Below are 21,879 nucleotides of genomic sequence, written 5' to 3'. Positions count from 1 at the left end.
CTTAGGACTCTCTCCCCACCTTCATTTGACAGCACTGAGTGCCTCAACAGCAAATCACCAAGTACCATTACTATTACGTGGGTGAACTGGCGCCAGTCACATGTCCACCCATACCCAGGAGTACTAAGTGTGATATGTATCTCCAGGTTAGGAGGGCAAAAAGAAACTAAAATAAGCATTTGCAGGGGATTTTCTGCCTTCCCCCTACATGGGCAAATCACAGGTTTACCCTAAAATAAGACCTAATTAAGTTACATAAATTACATATTGATTATGACACACATTATCTTTCAACTAAATAAATGCTGTATATAGAAATCTTTGTAAGATTACAGAGTTTTGTTAGGATTTCAAAACTGCAAGACAACATTTAATTGATGAATGTAAGATTTTAGGTGAATTCCCATTTATTAGATTGTTCAGTACAGTGTCTGGAACCAGAAAAATAGTTTATTGCATTATCTGCCTTAGGACTACCCAGATAAACAGCAATGCTGCGGATAACCTTTTGTTTAGTTCTAACTGGCAGGTATTTCACAGGGCTTGGCTATGTGGAATAACCAGACTGCGAGCCTCCACCGCTTCTCATAATGTTAAGACCTAAACAAGGAAGTTCAAAGTTTAACCAAAAGAAAACAAGGAAATGAAATAGAAATTCAGGTATAGACAGCATTTTAATGTGGGGTGTAGCCATATCAGACTATGCAGTTTGAACCCTGTTCAATCAGCCCAACACACCCAAAAATAATACAATAGTGCTCTAAATAATTGCTGCTAAAACACTGTTGGCGACTTCACAACACCTTTATCAAAATAAATAACAATATAGTGTAGCGCAACAAACTAATATCTCATATAAAATCAATCAAAACAATAATTAAAGTCCCATGAAAAAGTCTCTTGTAACACCTCCATGCAATGTGTATAAATAAATCTTCTCTCATCTTCAGTGCACCCATGCCACCACCATTAGGTGAAAAATCTGCTCACGTCATTTTATGACCTCATTAATAGGTCATTATGTGCTCAACTTATGAACACACTTGTGAACACCCTCTGTGGTCTTCCTCCAACTCCTCTCCCGGCACTGCCACAGTATACACTCCTCCAGCTGATGCTCTCATATAATATGTATTATGGAAAACAGAAAAGTGGAACCATAGTGCTCTCTATTTATAAAACGATTTATTAGAGCCCAGATTAAAAACACTTACAAGATATAAGAAATCAGCCAGCATATAATGTATATACAGTTGCAAGAAAAAGTATGTGAACCCCTTGGGATTACGTGGAGTTTTGCATGAATTGGGCATAAAATGTGCTCTGAACGTCATCTAAGTCACAACAATAGAAGAACACAGTCTGCTGAACATAATACTACACAAACATTAGATGTTGCCATGGTTTAATTGCACATAACATGTAAACATTCACAGTGCAGGGAGGAAAAAGTATGTGAGGCCCTAGCTTAATGACTTCTCCCAGAGCTAATTGGAGCCAGGAGTGAGCCAACCTTGACTCCAATCAGTGTGATGATATTGGATGTGTTGCTGACAGCTGTCCTGCCCTTAAAAAACACACACCTGTTTTGGGTTTACTGGTTTCAAGAAGCACTGTCTGATGTGAACCATGCCTCGCAGAAAAGAGCTCTCAGAAGACCTACGATCAAGAATTGTTGACTTGCATGAAGCTGGAAAGGGTTACAAAAGTATCTCCAAAAGCCTTGATGTTCATGTGTCCACGGTAAGACAGACTGTCTACAAATGGAGAAAGTTTAGCACTGTTGCTACTCTCCCTAGGCGGGGTCGTCCTGTAAAAATGACTGCAAAAGCACAGCGCAGAATGCTGCATGAGGTAAAGAAGAATCCCAGAGTGTCAGCTAAAGACCTACAGATATCTCTGACAAATGCTAACATTTTTGTTGACACATCTACAATAAGGAAAACATTAAACAATAATGGAGTACATGGGAGGACACCACGGAGGAAGCCATTGCGGTCCAAAAAGAATATTGCAGCACGTTTGAAGTTTGCAAAAGAGCACCTGGATGTTCCACAGCACTACTGGCAAAATATACTGTGGACAGATGAAACCAAGATTGAGTTGCTTGGGAAGAACACACAACACTACGTGTGGAGAAAAAAAGGCACAGCACATCAACATCAAAACTTCATCCCCACTGTAAAACATGGCGGAGGGAGCATCATGGTTTGGGGCTGCTTTGCTGCCTCAGGGCCTGGACGGATTGTTGTCATTGATGGGAAAATGAATTCCAGAGTTTATCAAGACATTTTGCAGGAAAATGTATGTCCATCTGTCTGCCAACTGAAGCTCCGCAGAGGATGAGTGATGCAACAGGACAATGACCCAAAGCATACAAGTAATTCAACAAAACAATGGCTGCAACAGCACAGAATACGCCTTCTGGAGTGGCCCAGTCAGAGTCCTGACCTCAACCCGATTCAAATGCTGTGGCATGACCTTAAGAGAGCGATTCACACCAGACATCCCAAGAATATTGCTACACTGAAACAGTTTTGTGAAGAGGAGTGGTCCAAAATGACTCCAGATCGTTGTGCAGGTCTGATCTGCAACTACAGGAAACGTTTGGTTGAGGTTATTGCTGCCAAAGGAGGGTCAACTAGTTATTAAGTCCAAAGGTTCACATACTTTTTCCTCCCTGCACTGTGAATATTTACATGTTATGTGCAATTAAACCATGGCAACATCTAATATTTGTGTAGTATTATGTTCAGCAGACTGTGTTCTTCTATTGTTGTGACTTAGATGATGTTCAGAGCACATTTTATGCCCAATTCATGCAAAACTCCAAGTAGTCCCAAGGGGTTCACATACTTTTTCTTGCAACTGTATATCGTTACATGGCTCACCACCCTGCTCTCCCAGATGGCCAACAATTGAAAACGTCTTGGGCTCAGCTCCTTCCACCTATGCCCTAGATTCAGGATTCCTCAGTAGGTCTTGTTAAAGGGAGACTATAGTTGTTTTTTAATGTTTCTTACATGTACATTTAAAAATGATTATTTGCTTATTATATACATTGCATAGTATATAATGGATGTTACTTGAAGTAACAGCCTTTCTTCCATTAACCTCCCTAACGGTATTCCCGAGTGTAGCTCGGGGTAAAATGTCTATACCAAAAGCGGTAACCCCGAGCTACACTCGGGCTTACCATGCAGCGCTGCATAGGGAGTCCCTGCAGCACTTACCTTGTCCTTGGCTCCCGCGATGTGTCCCCTGCAGCGTCCCCGGCCATCTCCTTCGGCGGATGCCGGCATCCGCCTCCTGTGTTCCGGTCCCTGTGACGTCGGGACGTACGGGCGCCGCCGACTGCAGGAAATTTGAAAATTTAAAAAAAATGTCATTTTTTTCAAAACGATTTTACATAGTAAAACATTACTGTTTCAACCCATTTCACATACATTTTGTCCCTAGTGCTTTGTCCTGTCCCCTGTCTGCATTTTGATTGTTCTTTCTGCCTGGAAACGTAGAAAAGTCCATGGCGTCCAAAAAGCGTCCCTTTAGGTCAAAAGCAGTTTTAGACCAGCTAGAGAACAGCGATAGTAAATCAGAACCACTTGCAGAATTGAGTGATAATGATTTGTGGGGAAATTCGTCATCCGACACTGAAAACGATTTTGCGACTTTGCTCAGCGATGTGCGAACTTGGCGCTATATTTCAAATTTCAGTGTTTTTGGTTTGATTATATTATTGAATTAAATGTATGATTTAGAATCTTGTTCAGACAGATTTCAGTGAGTTATTCCTAAAAATTACAGCCTACAATAAAAAAAGTACATATTTCCATGCAAAATAATGGTACCGCTTTCAGCACCAAAAATATGAAATAATCATACCGCTAGGGAGGTTAACTGACCAGTAATACTGGGATATTCTTCACCTGACTGACACTAAAGTCCCTTTCACATGGGGCAGACTCTGTCAAGCTGATCCTCCTGCTCAGCGAGGAATCTGTCTGCTGATCTCCGCTGAGCAGGCAGATTACCAGCCTGTGTCCACTCCACTTGTGCAATGCGTACACGGACGCTGTTCTCTATGGGGTGGCCGGATGTATAAATACTGCCTGTCCGTTTAATTCCGACTGTCACCCCAGAGAACAATGGGTGATCCGATTGGTCTGCCCATGTGAAAGTGGCCGAATATCTAATGGTTTCCCTTGCAGACCACTGATTCTGGGGCAGGCCTTCTCTTGCTGACCATAATGCTGTGGCTTTTTCCTCCCACTGACCACTGCTGCTGGGACGTTTTATTAGTACCACTGACCACCAATATACTTGACCCTTACTCCATTACCTTACCTGGTTAGAGACGGAAGTGACAAGAAGGCTTCCCTTACACCTCTGGTCGAAGCACCCTTGGAATGTTGACAGGAAATTAAATGGCACAGATCTGTATTGATACTGAGAGTTTAACCACGGGTGCTCACATCTCGTAGATAACTTGACAGGGAGGTGATCATGCGACTGCAACATAGATCACCAAGGAGCCAGGTGAGGGAGCCACGGAGAACCAGACTGAAATAGCAGCTGCTAGGACCACTGGAACCCAAGACAAGCTGGCAGCAGGGTTGGCAAGCAGGAAAACAGATAGCAGGCAGGACAGGAGACAGAACGGTGGCCAAGAGGCAGGCTAAGGTCACGGGAAATCTGTACAATTATGATCAGAAGGCAAGTCAAGATTACACCAGGAAATCAACAGGATTGTTTTTGGGAGGAAAGCTAAGGCCATGCTAGGAAATCAACAGAATCGTGGTCAGGAGACAGGCTAATGCTACACTGGGAAATTAGCAGTATTGTGTTCAGAAGCTAGCCAGGTCAGCAATGAGTAGACAGTTGAAGACAGGGTCAGGATCAAACTGGGTCACAACAGAAAGACAAGTCTAGAAAGAAACAATGGGAAGGTGCAGGTTCAGGTCATGGGGGAAGCACCTGAAGACCATCCAGCAACTTTCTAATTAAGCACTTCTTTCATCCTATACCATGACTGAAATTAGGCACGTGTGCCTGTGACCCTGTAATTGTGATTTATCAGGCCCTCGTAAATTAGAGTGTCCTTGTGAATAAGCTTGCTCTCGCAAATGAGCAAGCACACACAACTGATTGGCAAAAACTTTTGCTCTGAGATTTCTTGTGCAGATATCATGGCACCTACACTCTATATGCTGTGTTGCATGTTGCATACTTTTCAGCACTGTACTGTATATTTCATACCCCTGACTGCCACACTATATACAATATGTCGTTTTCTACATTGTCTTGATATCAACACAATGAAAAAAAAAACAGAGCACACAGATCTTGTGCAATTAAGATGGATGACATTTATTAGATAAAAGAACAAGGGGGCAACTCACATTTTCACAGGTTGTACATTGCACATTAGGCAGAGGAAAATAGTATAACTGTAGACCACCCCCATGGCCACTAATGGGGCTTAGGAGTTGTTCTTGAGGCTTTCACAGCCTTGGTTTAAGCAGCATTGTTCAGTGAGTGGCCAGGGGTATATGTATACCTTTTTCTCAAGTCTTGAGAAAGGAGGTATACACCTCAAAATGTGTTACTTGCTTCCCCTGGACACAAACTAGACAAACAATTCTGCAAGTAAGCATTTAAGATACTTGGTATTTTTGCTTTTTCTCCAGCAATTTTTTTAAGTTGATGTCTCTTTAAGCATAATATTTGGATAGTGGAGCAGGCATTTTTAATCAAAAAATATTAGCTCTGCAGTAATGAATGGTAGCCAGAGAGCTGGTAGCTGGGGATCAGCAGTTTTTTTAATATCAAGAAGGAGTTACTCATCAACTGAAACTAAAATATGATAAAGTAAGGCTGATTAATTTTAAAGCGAAACTTCACCCAAAAGGGGAAGTTCTGCTTTTCTGCCTCCCCCTCCCCCTCCCACTTTTGCCACTTAGTTTTTTTTAGGGGGGAGGGAGCAGGTACCTGGTTTTGACAGGTACCCCTTCTCACTTCTGCCTGGATTGCCTAGGCAATTTGGGCGTATATTGCCCCCCCTTCACCTGCAGCCTTCCGGAACAGATCACAGGTCCCAGAATGCTGCAGGACCATTTACAAAATGCAGCACAGCTCATGCATGTGCAGTGGGAAGCAAGATTTGAAGCCACAAGCAGTCACAGCCGGCTTCTCAAGGAAAACGTGGTGGCACCGGGGACCCGAAGACTGACGAAGAACTGGCCCGGGTGAGGACAATGCTGGATCCCTAGACAGGAAAGTGTCTTATTATTAAAAGGCATTACCTACAGTAATTGTAGCTGCTGACTTTTAATTTATGTCCATAGGATGAAAAACCACTTTAAGTATGAATTTTAATTTCAATTTAACCACTTCAGCTCTTGCACATATATACTCCTCATGGACCATAGAATGTTTTATACTTCCATTAATGCCCACTTAATATCGCTATAACCTTTAACAAAGTTAAAATATATTGTTTTTTTATTTTTTGGGGGGAGGCAAAGCTTTCTTTTTACAATATTGTCTTACAATTTATTTTTATTTTACAGTAAATGTAACCTACAGGCATAAAATCTTACACTTTTTTCAATGTGACACAATAAAATGAACTAAAAAAACAAAAAAACAAAGGGGAGAGGTGATGATAAGTGAGATAAGTGAGATCCTAATTTGGGCTGTTTAGGGTTAACCAAGGGCTCAAACAGGGGAAAATAGGAGACATTTTTGTTTTACTTTTTTTTTTTGACCTGTGAGGCTGCTTTAACAGACATTATAAGCAAAATCAAAGCTCACCACTTTGATTTGCCCATTAATGAACCAGGGTAAATGCAGCGTAATGTCGTTACATTGTATCTCTCAATGGTACTTGCAGACATTGCTTAAGATCATGCAGATCAAGTCCTGGATTTCGGGAAGTGCTAGTAAAATTGACCAGGGAACTAGGAAGAGAAACAGGACAAACAGCGTACTCCCAAGATACTTTATGTTATTTGGAGAGCATGCCATACACCCAAAGTCCACCAAACTATTAAGTGATAGCATTTGAAAAATACATTTAGTTCAAATGAATGTATACATAGCATTGTTAGAATGATATGTATGTAAATAGCATGCTGTAGAAGTTGTGCATACTTTCATAAACAGCAGAGGTTTTATGGGACTGCCTATAAAATTGAGCTAGTGTAACCAAGGGGCTCTATGATAATTATGTTACAGAGCCTGGTCCCATGCAGTCATGCTCCTTTGAACATACTTCAATACCAATGGCTTTGAACATACCCCAATATGCCCCAATCATAATCTACCAATCAGAGTAATTATGTATGCAGTACATTTGGATACTCTACTGCTCTTTAACACTTGCAATGCATCCCAGAAAACGTGTGGTAACCCCACAAAAGCACCAACATGATCAAGGGTCAATGCTACCAGTTCAACATCTAAAAAATGGGGAGCACTGACCCTGTTTCAAAGCATACTGTGGAGGCCAGGACTTCAATCCCTATCAGTGTAGTAAAAAGATTAGTTCATGCGTAAGTCATTTTACACAAAACTTCTGTCATCATAATATCTGAGAACTTACCAAGTGTGATTGTCAAAGCTCAGTGGATAACCATATTCAGGACACATGGGGTGAAAGGTCAGCAGGCACACAGATTTAGTACCATATGTGCCTTATTCTATGGTGGTATGAGGGCCTTTCTTCATTTAAAAACTTGGGATGCCAGCAAAATAGATTTTGATTCTGGCATGTTAGGTTGAATAATTCACTACTATTGGCGCTTGGCATCTAAGACCTGTTCACCCATTTGTTGGGTGTTAAGCATTTATCTGGGTTTTAAATTCGGGTCAGCTGGTCCTTTTGTTGAGGCTTACAGTTCATAATGCTGTGACCCCTGATCTACGTAAATTCTGCTGGCTGGCTGTGGCTCCTGCTGCTATCCTGGCACTATACACACCTGTCTTATTTAATTATTTAGTGGAGTTCTGTACATGCATGGGTGCACACATTCTGATTGTTCAAAAAAAAAGACCCCACCAGAGTGAGATTACTGTCATAAAGGTGAGCTTCTATGTGATCCTGTTATCCCTTTTTTTTTTTTTGCTGTCCTGTTCAGCCTGCCCTATCATTGCCAAATTGCTAGTCCTGTGTTTCTTTGTAGTGGTCTCTTACTGTATCTGTATCTGACTTCTGATTCCTGCCCACTGTCTGACTGATCCTTGTATAATTTCTAAGCATGATCTCTCTGGTTCTGTTCATTCCTGCCTCTGCTGTACTGGATTCCCTGGATCTAACCGCTTGCTTGTACTAACCTCGCTAATGCTCTACTTGCTGTAACCTTGACTGTGTTCCTGACAACATCTCTGCTCATTACTTTAGAATTGATACTTGGCTTTGGTCAGAAATAACCTTAAGATAGCCATACACTGTTAGAATTTCGAGCAACAGTTCATAAAAGTGTCTTCAACACATTATTTGATGTACCTGTCTTTGGGGTTGATTTACTAAAGGAAAAGCAACAGTTCACTTTGCAAGGGAAATCCTAGAGCTCAGTGAATGCTCAGATGATGACCATTATCCAATGATGGGCAAGCAAACATCTTTCTTTTAATTTTCTTTGCACGTGATTGCGTATTCTTTGCAGAGTGAATTTTCATCACATTCACTAAACTCTTGGGATAATTCGCTTGCAAAGTACAACCTCCCCTGAAAAGTGAATAGCTTATTTGCTTTTAGTAAATGAACCCAATCGACTCAAAGAATTTTCATTCAACTGCAATTCATTTTTGGTCCATTGCCACATCAATGTATAGACTTTTCATGTACGATTTTGGATCCTTTACACAGACACGGATTTCTGCCTTTACACAGACACAGACTGAGACTGGCAGAAATCCGCCCACACCATGTAGTTGCCACAAAAATTGATTTCAAATATATATTTGTATGACAATTTAAAACAGTTATTGATATTAATTATTTATTTTACTCTATATTCCAAAGGATTTTTTTTTAACATGTTAGCAGCAGCAGAGGACTAGAAGCTCCTCCTGCCACTGTTTCCTTGTAAACAGACTGGGAAAAAGCTGGGTCATCTGACAGCTGTATATCGATTAGGAAAAGGTACTCAGATTCGGGGTGTAACATGTTACGAACAGACTGGCCCCCGCCTGATACACATTTTGACAGCCTGCGGGGGATTTTCTCTCCCCTGCTAGCTGTTAGAATTTTTAAAAAGCGCAGCCCGCCCGACCGCGTCACTCATTCACAGTGTTCTGTGAATGGGAAATTACAATTTCCAACAGCCTTTGCGGTTGTTAGACTGTAGTTTTCAATGAACTACCACGGCATTCTACAGTTCTGTGGTAGTTCATTGAGCCTCCCTGTCAATAAGTATCTGCTTTCCTGTACAGGATTTATGAGCAGGCAGATACACTGACAGGTCAGAGGGAGACCTGCATGGCACCAGCGATGTGCTGATTGCTGGTGCAATGCTTTAGAGGCTCCAGAAACAAAAAATAATAAATGCACATTTTTTACCTGCAAAAAAATGTGCATTTATTATTTTTTGATAAAAGGTGAACTTATCCTTAAACTGTTGGAAGTTTCTTTGGTCAAGTAATAGTCCTCAAATTTCCTCATCTATGAGGTTGCAAGCGAGTGTCAATGTGTCCTTGTTAACCATTAGGAAAACAAATGAACATTCCAAATGTTTTCAAAAGAGATTCTACTACTGTTTGGCAAGCTTTAGGAAACTCTTCTTGTCTAAACCACATTTCCTAGCTCACTCATATAGAGGAACATTCTCCTTATTAACACAAGATAATTAGTGCTAGTCTATGAGGAACTCAGGCACCAGTACATACATAGGTCAACACTAGCAAAGGTGAAGCAGTTATAAAAATATCACCAGTATTCAAAGTAATGTGCTTAGAGGCCTCACCCTTAAATGTATTATCCACTAAGCTAAAGGTAGGCTAAAATACAATAAACTCTATCTTTGACCCATTGTATAGTTATAGAGTGTCTGAACTTTTACATTAACAAACAGATAGTCTAGCCAATTCATGGTGTTATTCTACTATATATATAAATATATATATATATATATATATATATATATATACATTTTTCTAGTCAAATCTATTGTGAATAGTAACTGTGTGAGGCTGTTATTAAAGCGGAGTTCCACCCAAAAGGGGAAGTTCCGCTTTAAAGATTGGTTCCCCGCTCCCCATTAAGGATTGGCACCTTTGGGGAGCGGGGGGAACGGGTACCTGAATTTGACAGGTACCTGCTCCCACTTCCGCTGTGATCGCCTAGGCGATCGGAAGCAGAAGTTGTCCTCCTACCCTCCCTCCCCGTAGTCTTGTGGGACACATGACAGGTCCCAGAAGATGACGGGGCCATTCAGGAAGTGCAGCGCTACTTGCGCATGTGCAGTGGGCACAAGCTGTCACAGCCGGGTGCCCACACTGAAGATGCCAGCACCTGGAATACAGGACGGCCGGTGAAACAGGCTACGGCGGGGGCAACGCAGGATTGTGGGACAGGTGAGTGGCTGTTTTTTAAAAGTCAGCAGCTACAGTTTTTACAGTATTTTTTTACAGAGTGAGTGGAACTCCGCTTTAAGGTCGGGTTACTGCAGGTCAAGCTGGATGCCTTAACATGTTGGGACTCTATTGCCTCCACCTGGTTCTGGAGGACCATTGGAACCTTCCAGAAACCAGTGGGCCGAAGAGGTGGAGAACAAATCTGCTTGTTTGTGGGAGTCTTACCAATCCTAGGCCCTGGTAGAGTGGTGGACCAGTCCATAAATATGGGAGAGTCAGGCTGGCATGGGAGTCAGGTGGAAGATGGAGTGCTGAGGAGACTGTCAGTGGCCTGGGAGGGGTCCCCTTGGTCTGGCTCAGGAGGGACCATTCAGCAGTATGGTATGAACAGGATCAAGGCCTGCGAGCAGTTGGAGCAAGGAGGGCAGAGTGAGTACGTCAGCACACCCAGGGATTTTTCAAGGGGAGAGACTGCAACCTGTAGCAAGCTTTTAAAGGACAGTGCTATGCTTAATCCTTTATCCTTGTCCTTGTTCTTCAGAGCAGCAAAAGAGGGCTGTTAGTGTCTGCAGACTGTGGAGCTGGGAGTAGTTCTACAGGGGAGAGGAGATATCTTTGCATGTAGTCTGCAACAAGCTAAGCTGAATTTCAAAGGGGGCTGCGAGTCCCTAGCCTGTAAGGGGCACAGCCACTGGTATCGCTTACTGAGTTCTGAGAATCGCTCACATAACTTGAGAAGCTGATTCTTTCAATTATTTTTGAGTGCATTAACCCTTTTATTATCTCAATAAAAATACTACACAATGGACCTTGGATTGGCTCCTATTTCTACTGAATGCCTTCCTTCCCCTTTCTTTTCTTCATCCTTTCTTTCTTCGCTCTACCCCACCTTGTGTTTTTTTTTCTCTTCCCATCCCTGTTTATCTTTATTATATCATTGGTATCAATTGGTTCTTAGGGGATCCTCTGAGGGTGAGGAAGATTCGGAACCTTTGCTACTTGATCTTCTTTCCCTTTCCACTATTCCCTGTCCCCATTATTGTTTATGCCTGTGACACATGGCATAAGTTAGGTTGATAGTCTTTTTCTGTGATGCCATATGTACCATTGCTTGCACTTACTGTTAATGTGCATATGATATAATCATGTTCTGAAAAATAATTGTGAATGATATTTGGATTTAAACCTTTTGCAGATATCTACTATTTTTGAAACCAATAAGAGATTTATTGAACATAGAAAATTACTACATAATGTTTTTTGTGCTTTGAGACACTTCTGTTCTTTTATTAATACTTCATTTGTTCTTTTTCAGACAGATGTGGCCATTCTGGAAAGGCAAACACAACATTCTGCATCAGAGAAATCAATTATTCAACACAAGGCAGCCCAATTAGAGTTGAAACTAGAAGGTGCCATCCAAGAGAGGAAGAGGTTAAAAGATATGCATGAGTTTCAATCAAATCAGCAAGATACAAATTTTGAAAGGGATAAGGTAAATATTTGGGGGACCATAGTCTATTTAGCTATGTGAATGAGATCAGCTTAAGGGATAAGTTCACCTTTGTAAAAAAAAAAAATGCACATCTGTTTGCAGGTACAAAAATGTGCATTTATTATTTTTTTCACTGGGAGGCTGCAAAGTATTGCACCCACGATCAGCAGATTCAGGGTGCATTCTCAGGATCCTGCAAACTGTCAGTTCAGCTGTCTGTCAATACATCATACCTCGCTCACCAGCACCCTGGTAATTCAATGAGAACTACAAGCTGCAATGACTGAGGGTAGTAATAGTTCTCCCATTCACAGAATTCTGTGAATGAATGACATGGCCGGGTGAGTGGAGCCCTGCATTGCTGCTTTTTTTAAATTGTGACAGTAGGTGCGGGGAGAAGATGCCCGGCCTGCTGTCACAATGGGAGATGGGGGGGGGGGGGGCTGCTACAATAGTAACTTGCTGCATGTTACACCCTGAATATGGTGAATAAGGTTAACTTATCCTTTAAAGTAAATCTGTAATCATAGAACATTAAGGGTTCTACTGCTGACTTTTTCTTCAGAAAATGCTAGTTTCTTTAATCCTCCTATACCAGTTTTCCCTATAACCTTCCCTTCTCCTCTTCCTCTCTTTCTCTTCACTTTCTTCTGTCTGGACTACCTGGCCAAACAATGGTCTGCATCGGCGACCTATAATTCTAGGGTAATGAGATGCCTTTAAATAATGCCTTAAATAGGCCCTGTAAGTTTATTACTGCATCATTTTGACCATATACTTCTCATGTTTGTTATAGCTATCAGATGTTTTAGCCCCTGCGTGGATGTGCTTGCTGTTATACCCTTCTATAACCAATAAAAATGATTAAAAAAGACAAAAAATTAACAATTGCAACCAGACCCAAGTTGCAGTACTAAGCACTAACAACCTGACATCAGTGGACAAAGATCCATGATAAATTTACCTTTTGTAGGCAGCATATCTGTTGAATAGTCAGATTTCATTTTTTATAATCAAAGTATACAGACGAGCGCTCATACAAATATATAGCAGCAGCTAGCACTTAAGGCACTGCTTTCAAGGTCTCTCTCGTTCCACCAGGGAGCCCAAGACTGAAGCCGGCGCTTCTACCAGATTACCATAGAGATGACTGAGGACTATAAATTCCCTGATCATCTTGTAGCACCCTCCTAGTTTAGCTAGGGGGAGCTAGACTCCAATGGTTAGACAGGGGCTGAGTGGCAGCCCAGGTGTAATAGCCAGAGAGGGGTCAAATTGTGGTCAGGACTGAGAGGTTTTGCAGACCAGCCCCTCTGGAATTTCCCCCTGCTCTAGGGCTTTTGAAGGAAGAACTTAGAGGTAGTGGGTGGATCTGAGGAGTGGCTGGTTTCACTTTTGAGGGATCCTAGCCAATCCCCAACAAGAGGTTGGCAAGGGGCTGGACACCCTTAAAAGTGTTGGAGCCTGCTCAGTTGCAGGAGAGTTGGAGAGGGGAGTGTGCAGAGTTGGATAGAGAGTTCTGGTGGAAGATGTGAGAATGAAGGAAGGAGGGTGAGAGGAGGCCCAGTGGAATGGGCCTACCTGCAAGCCTGGAGCTGGAAAGGAGGACAGCTCAGAGCTCACAGGCCCCCTGAGGACCACCTGTATGGCAGGGAAGAAGCAGCCCAGCTGATAGGCCTGGTAGCAGCCACCAACCCACATGCGGTGCAGGAGAGGATCTGAGTGAGTACACCTACAAACCCTGGGCAAATAGGAGAAGATGCACTGGAAAACCAAATTAGCTATCTATCAGTGACTATTTACCTCTTAAAGTGACAGGAACCAGATCCCTTGTTCAGGGATACCTCCAAATTGCTGGGTGAAGCGGAGAAATTCATCTAGGGTTTGGGGTGGTACACTAAGGAGATGCTGGCTAGCTCTCCAACAAAGACTGTGCTGCAGAGAAGGCTTGTAAATAGTTCCAGGAAGTTTTCCTCAGTTTATCAGTACTCTTGGGCATTCTGTTTACCCCGAACTCTATGCCAGTTCAAATCCTCTCAAAAACAACAAAACAGAAGCTCAAGGGCTGATTTCTGACTCTGGATGCAAACTTTTGTGGAAATGCGTGATGCCTGGCTGTGCAGGACTATAGGGGACCCAAAATCTTCTAGCGACTTCTAAGGGGGTAGTGCTACAATCTCTATTGTCTAAGAAACCAGAAGCGACGAAGACTTTGTTACTTCTGGTTTCGCTCAGATATAAGGAAGCCATTACCAGCTTGTAAAAGCATCTGATCACACCAATCTTGGTTTGATCAGATACTTTTAAGGGCAGAGGAGAGATCTGACTTCAGATGTCAAAGTAAAGAGAACCTGTCACTGCCTATGCTATCATAAGGGATGTTGTTCATCCTTTGTGATAGCAATAAAAGTGAGAAAAAAAAATGATAATAAAATAAATAATTAAAACTTTTTTTTAAAGTGCATGGTATTTTCACCACAAATGTGAGATGTCACCACGAATGGTATAGCGAGAGCAATAATTCTAGCACCAGACCTCCTGTGTAACTCTAGACTGGTAACCTGTAATGGTGTCAGTGCTGCTTTTAAAGCATTGCCTATAGAGATTTTTAAGTACCCTAGTTTGTCACCATTCAACGGGTGTACGCAGTTCTAAAATATGACATGTTATGTATCTATTTACTTGACGTAACATCATCTTTTATATTTTATATTTTATCAAACAATTGGGTATTATATTCTGTTTTGTGCATTAAAATTCATTACAGCGTATTTAAACAAAAATTGTGTTTGAATAAACACTGCACAAATATTGTGTGACATAAAAAACTGCAGTACCCACCACTTTATTCTCTAGGGCCTCTGCTTAAAAAATATATAATGTTTGGGAGTTCTAAGTAATTTTCTAGCAAAAAATGCAGATTTTTACATGTATGACAAAAATGTCACTTGGCCTGAGGGTTAGGTGGTTAAAGAGAAAAGTTTGTTTTACAAGGTAAGGGTTCACATATACTTTAAAAGCTTACAGCCCACAGTACATGCAGTGCGGGTTGGCGGCAGTTACAAGCTAGGCAATGTACGTTGCAACCTGTTACCAGGTTTTCCTGTGCTGTGACTGGACACATGAGATGGTAAGCAGATTTCAACCAATGATTTTGGCTGTATACCTGCTAATCAACTGTGGACAATCACAGCACAGAGTTCTGTGTTTCCCAACACACAGAACTCTGTACACAAAACAGTGATCTGCCTGTTGCTTCTCCCTGAGATTGACAGGGAGAAAAAGCAGCCAGAATGTAAGTAAAATATTACTTGTTAGGCACACAGTTAATCCCTTGATTGCCCCTTGATGTTAACTCCTTCCCAGCCAGTGTTATTAGTATAGTGTACAGTATTATCACTGATCACTGTATTGGTGTCACTAGCAACGTCGGTGTCATTCAGTTAGTGTCCTTCCCAGCCAGTATCTGTTAGTGCCAGTTTGCCACCACACTGTCACAGTCACAATATAAGCCCCTGATTCCTGCCATTACTAGTACAGCGTCTATATCTTCATATATTCCAGTATGGTAACAAATGTTGGGCGCTCGCTCTGATTATATAACTTTGCATACACTTACAAGTGTACAAAAATACAAAGTGACAAGTGCTGTATAAACATCAACAATCCATCAAAAATCTGAAAATAATGTGTACTTCTTATTAGTCCCAAAAATATAATAATAAAATAAAAAATATATACAAAATTTGTCTATAAACGTCAGTTGTATTGACTCCAATAAAGTGTCTTGTGTAAAGACTTATAAATGAATAAAAATTCTTCTGAAAACCACCTTGGAAAAAAAAAAGACCACAAAGGAAAAAATTGGAACAATCTTCTTGTGTGTGTGCTCGATCCAATCCACCATCTTAGCTGATCATCACCAAACTAACTCACCAGATATAATGGCTGGTATATGGTAAAACCAGCATACTTGCAGAACCCGTCACATTAACCCCTTCCTGCCCAGTGTCATTAGTACAGTGTTAGAGCTTCTTTTTAGCACTGATCACTGTATTGGTGTCACTGGGGTGTTAGTGACACCAAGTTAGTGCCCCCCAGTGTCAAAATGTCAGCCGCAGTCCCGCTAAAAGTTACTGATTGCCACCGTTACTACTAGAAAAAAAAATCCCATTAGCTATACCGCCATTTGTAAACGCTATAACTTTCATGTAAACCAATTAATTTACAGATTTTTACCAAAGACGTAGCAGAATACATTTGGGCATAAATGTATGAAGAAATTTTATTTTATTGGATATGTTTTCTAACAAAATTAGAAAATATTGGGGTTTTTTTTTCATAATTTTTGGTCTTTTTTTGTTTATATAATTAAAAAAAAAAAAAAAAACAGCAGTGATCAAATACCACCAAAAGAGAAATCTATCTGAATGAAAAAAAATAATTTGGGTGTCACATGACCGCACAATTAGCAGTTGAAGTAGCTCAGTGCTAAACAAAAAAATGCCCTGGTCATAAAGGGGGCAAAACCTTCCAGGTCAGGTGGTTAAGTATTATTTTCATACAAAATATTACTTCATACGCAGGACACTAATAACTATCCATATAACATTTAAAACAATGACACCTGCTGGTTGTAAGAAAGCTGTGCACTCTAAAAATTCATTTTTTTATAACTCATGTTCAATGAATTGTTATAGCTTTTTGAAATAAAAGCAGGCATAAATGGGTACTACTATTTAATAGATTAGATTTTATAGATTAATATATGTATATTTTTTATTCCTGCAGCAAGACCTTCTAAAGACTATATCCTTAAAAGAGGAGAAAATAACAGAACTAAAAGGTAAGATAAATATTTTTTTAATTCCATGTAAACTTAAGAGGTGTATTTAATTTAAAAAGTGTATATTATAACGTGCCAATGGCCAATGTCAGTAGTCAAAATAAACCTAACTAAGTGTTAATTTGCTGAAGCCAAATCAGTAAAATTCTGACTATTCCTGTTAGTTTCTGAATTTGTTTTTGTAAATAAATTAATTGTTAATTTAATAGGTTAATTCTTAATAATTAAAAAGTCAGTGTATGATACCTACCTTTTATTTTTGATCACATATGTACAGTAGGGAATGAAATGAAAGCCCCATGTAGCCCCTTCTAGATTGTAAACTCGAAAGAGCAGGGCCCTCAAACCCCTCGTGTATTGTATTGTTACTGTCTTGTCTCATGTTCTGTCCCCCTGCTACTGTACAGCGCTGAGCATACCCTTTGGCGCTATATAAATACTGTATAATAATAATAATGTAAACTGAGTCACACAATGATGCTCAATGATTCCTCTCCCTGTAAACTCACTTGAGTTGACGCTTACACAGGGATTTAAACTTGGGTGAGAGTGCTGACTGATTGATAGTACAGTCATATGGAGTCGATTGCAAGCTTCTCCATACTAAAATTACATGACATTTGACCTTCAATGCTAAATGGAGTGTGAGGTATTAAAGGAAAGGTAAGTACATGCAGCTGGGGATAAGGGGAAAAAACAGACCTATTGCTTTGCTCTGTACGGGCAACGTACATATTTAATATCTTACCTTTTCAAGTAAATAGATTAAAAGCCGGAATAACTACATTCTACATAACTGCTATAAGAATCATTTGCATATTTATATCCAAAATAATTTAGCATTTGGGACAGGAAATAAAAGGAAATAAAAAATCAATCATCTGGATTAAAGATTTATCGGAATAACATAATAGCTGCTATGATTTTAGATTTATGGATCTTTAATAAAGATGATTGATTTGAAGCATTTCTCATTATCCTGAAGTGCTGAATTCTGTTGAATGTATTGTGAAGGAAGTGACCATTTTACAAACATGGGGCAGTGGACCTTGACATCCAATATTAGTGAGCAACCTTTCTTACATTTTTTTGCTTCTTTTTTGTTTATATACTGTAAAGTTTGAAACGGAGGGATACACAAAGAAAAAACTGAATATTGTCTATTACCTATTTAAGCTTTCATTCCTCGGAAAAAAAAAATAAAGAAAATAATAGGGTGCAAAGGCAAGATTAATTAAAATATTGAAACACATCTGTTGTGAATTTCTTCTGATCTGCAGTAAAACAGAAGCCCTTAGTATACAGTGACAAACAACCTGGCTTGGGGCACATTTATGAAACATTGCCAAGCTTGTGCTTGATTAATTCAAACTATTTGAATTATAGGGCCATGTGTATGCCAGATGATTGCTCTATCCCGGATGAGCTTCCTAAATTTCAAGGAAGATTGGTTATCAGGTCTTGTATAACATTGGATACTAGCCAATGCTTTCTTCAAAATTTGTAAAGCAGAAAATGGCACCAGTAAATGTGAAATGCAATGAGAGAACCATATACAAACTTTTATGCACATATTTTGTGTGCCAATGCATTCACAAAACAGTTATCCCTGCAACAAATTGTGTCATGCACTATGGGGCTATGATACTGCGATTATACAGGTGTACAGGTGTACTGTGGTAAATGGGTGTATAGGCACCATACTAGAGTAGCCTACATGTGTACCTGCACTGACACAGACCACTCCTACATAGACATCATGGCTTCCCACAACACCATTAAAGGTTCTTGGTTTTGCATTATTAGAAACACAGAAAGTCATCCGAAACCACCTCTAAAGTCTGTAAGAGAAGGACTTACAGTTTGATTCATAAATGCCCCCTATGCTGCACAAAAGTAGCACCTATATAAAATATGCCCCAGTGCGTGTGTTATAAATACAAAATGTTCCAAAGTCTGTAATAAAAGTTTACAAAATGATTGCAGTTGATAGATCAGGATTGTAGGCACAGGTTTCAGGAATAAACACAAAACCTGCTGTAGTCTAATGTACACCAGATCTGAGCATAAAGCTGGCCAAATGCTTACTAATGAATAGGTCGAAGTTCACTCAGTAGGTGGAGCTATTGGCGGCCTCCCACCCAACATCCCTCAATTGAAAAATCAGAGGATCCAGGCAGAAAATTCTTGGTCGAACTGCATCTGCAATCAATCAGATGCAGGCACTTTTTGGGGATTTTTAAAAGCTGGAAGATCTATCTGTCAAATACAATAGCCTCAACAGGAGATGTGTCCATCCAAGCTGTGTAGCATGAATGGAAAAATTTGCTGCATATTTTCTGTTCAGCCTGTGTACAGCTAGCTTTAAGCTTAAAGTGGCTGTAAATGTCAGATATGAAGCATGAGCAAAGCATATCCCTTTATAGGGCGTACTTGTCTCAATCCAGAGCATTAAGTGACATTTCTGTCTGCTGCCTCCTTCCTTATAAGCATGAGTCACTTCTGACAAATTTTCCTGACACCAATAGAAAAATGGTGACAGGGGAGGGAGCTCCAGAAGATTGACAGCCTCAGCTATATTCCTGTGTGCTGTGTGAAGGGGGGGGGGGTGTCACTTCCCTCCAATCAGCTCTCAGAGCTCTCTTTACTGATGTAACTTCAGCTCTCCACCCCCTGCTTTTCAGAGCTGAAAAGATCCTTTGTAAATTCTGCACTTTGAATGGATGTAGGGGTAAGATGGCTGTAGATAAACAGGTAAAACTTCTGTAGGAGGATTCGTTTAATCTCTATGTATAACTTGAGGCCAGTCATTTTACTGGGTATATGAAAGGGTTTACAACCACTTTTACCTTTAAGACTGTCAGTAACTTGCTTATCTATCTATCTATCTATCTATCTATCTATCTATCTATCTATATATCATTATTTTTATTATCTATCGTTGCTACTGTGCCATGGCAGTGTGGCTCCTGAAGCTCTTTTCTCCTGGGACACTATTGCTACAGTCCATTCACATGAATGTTATGACTGCGAGCTGTAGGATGAGCAGACCAGAATCTAGTGGGGTCAGTATTTTCTTGACCTCCTCCAGAACAAGAAGCAGGCTTAAATCAACATCTGTAAGTTAAAAAAAGATGTTGGCAAGAAAATTAGAAAAAATATTTATAATGTGAGGAAAATCAAAGCTAAATTCTTCTAGCCCGCTGAACAAGTGATGCTTTTATGAGCTTGTACCATCATTTTATTGAATGAGGTAAGAGAAAATATATATGTTATATCTAACAATATAAGCACATTGTAGAAGAAAACACAAAAAGATTGGTAGGTTAATCTGCTCAAGTTCACATTTTACCCAGCTAAATTGTTTATGAGTCCAATTAATGTTGGGTATGGTATGTAAATACTGTACCTGTCCTCCCCACCACACACTGTGGTTCTCCCTGATGGCTAGTATATTGGTAATATATGAACCAGTGGGAGAAACCAAAGAATTTAAACACACTGTGGCATTTAAACACACAGGCCACTGTAAAGGTGACTACTCCGTGTTGCTCAGCGACAGCCCCGAAACCTGACAGATCTAGAGGAGATCTGTGTGGAGGAGTGGGCCAAAATCCCGGTTGCAGTGTGTGCAAACCTGGTCAAGAACTACAGGAAACGTTTGACCTCTGTAATTGCAAACAAAGGCTTCTGCACCAAATATTAACACCGATTTTCTCAGGTGTTCAAATACTTATGTTCAGCAGTGCAAGACAAATAAATTCTTTAAAAATCATACAATGTGATTTCCTGAATTTTTTAAAAAATTCTGTCTCTCAGAGTGGGAATGCACCTACAAGGTGAATTTCAGACCCCTCCATGATTTCTAAGTGGGAGAACTTGCAAAATCGCAGGGTGTTCAAATTCTTCTGTTCCTCACTGTAGGTTCTTCTTATATTGGATGTATTTTTTTTCACTTTTGACCCTATAGTAAAAGGGCCACTTTAAAGTGTAGTTATCCTTTATAACATCTTCTACCTGTAATATATTTACTACGCATTTCTCGTTTTCTCAACCACATGTAAGCTTGAGCCATCACAAGGCATTCTCTTATTTCTTAATCTTTTTTCTTAAATTATCCCTGGATGATACATAATTGACTTTGAGTGTTGTCACATATCTCTGTTCACAGTGAGCCTTCTAATGATCAGTGTTTATAGCAGGACCAGTTTTTGAAAACCTCCAAAAGTACAGCAGGCATTTAGCCACTCTCTTGGTCTAAACAAGCCATTCTAAACCAGGGATCCAAGAAACTGTAGGGTTTCTCCAGAGGTTGCTAGGGGTTCACTGAGCTGTGGCTGATTGACCCCCATTTGATGGTACCTTCATAGTTGCAGGTCCAATGCCACATGGTAAAGACAGTGGCATGACACCATTGATATTTTTTACCTGTCTGTAAGGGTGGCATTTTGACCACTCTTATAAGGGTTCCATTTGTATGCTGACCTAATATAGTGGGAATTTTTCTCATTGACTCCTAATGAGTTTGTTTTTGTAAGGGTTCCCTCATGAGACATTAAAATTATTTTAGGGTTTTATCTGGGGTATGACACCATTGATTTTTTTTACCTGTCTGTAAGGGTGGCATTCTGACCACTCTTATAAGGGTTCCATTCTGTATGCTGACCCAATATAAGGGAAATTTTTCTCATTGACTCCTAATGAATTGGTTTTTGTAAGGGTTCCCTCCTGAGACAATACAATTATTTTAGGGTTTTCTCTGGGGTAAAAAGATTGGTCTAAACAACCAATGCTAACCTAGGGCCCCCTAATTATGATAACCTTGGCCCCATCCAGGTAATCCATGTAGAGTATACTTCAGAGTGAAACATTATATAATAAAAATAGCATATCCAGTTGATTTGTTGAGTCACCACGTCCCTCCTAAAAATATGCAAAACCAGTCAAAAAAGAGGAAAAACAG

The 21,879-nt window shown here is 40.3% G+C and overlaps 1 protein-coding gene across 1 annotated transcript in view; it reads left to right on the top strand.

The window, feature by feature from the left end:
- Positions 1 to 21,879, top strand: part of LOC149447542 (uncharacterized) — a 41,076-nt gene that overhangs the window by 6,011 nt on the left and 13,186 nt on the right. The window contains exons 3-4 of the mRNA XM_089652415.1: positions 11,891 to 12,070; positions 16,862 to 16,916. Coding sequence (XP_089508541.1) covers positions 11,891 to 12,070; positions 16,862 to 16,916 — 235 coding nt within the window. The remainder of the gene's footprint in view (positions 1 to 11,890; positions 12,071 to 16,861; positions 16,917 to 21,879) is intronic.

This window comes from Staurois parvus, unplaced genomic scaffold (genome assembly GCF_062004578.1).
Source record: "Staurois parvus isolate SC_StPar_1 unplaced genomic scaffold, SC_StPar_1.0 ptg000682l, whole genome shotgun sequence".
Classification (NCBI taxonomy): Eukaryota; Metazoa; Chordata; class Amphibia; order Anura; family Ranidae; genus Staurois; species Staurois parvus.
The sequence above is the reverse complement of the archived record's forward strand: the minus strand, read 5'-3'. Positions and strand labels throughout refer to the sequence as shown.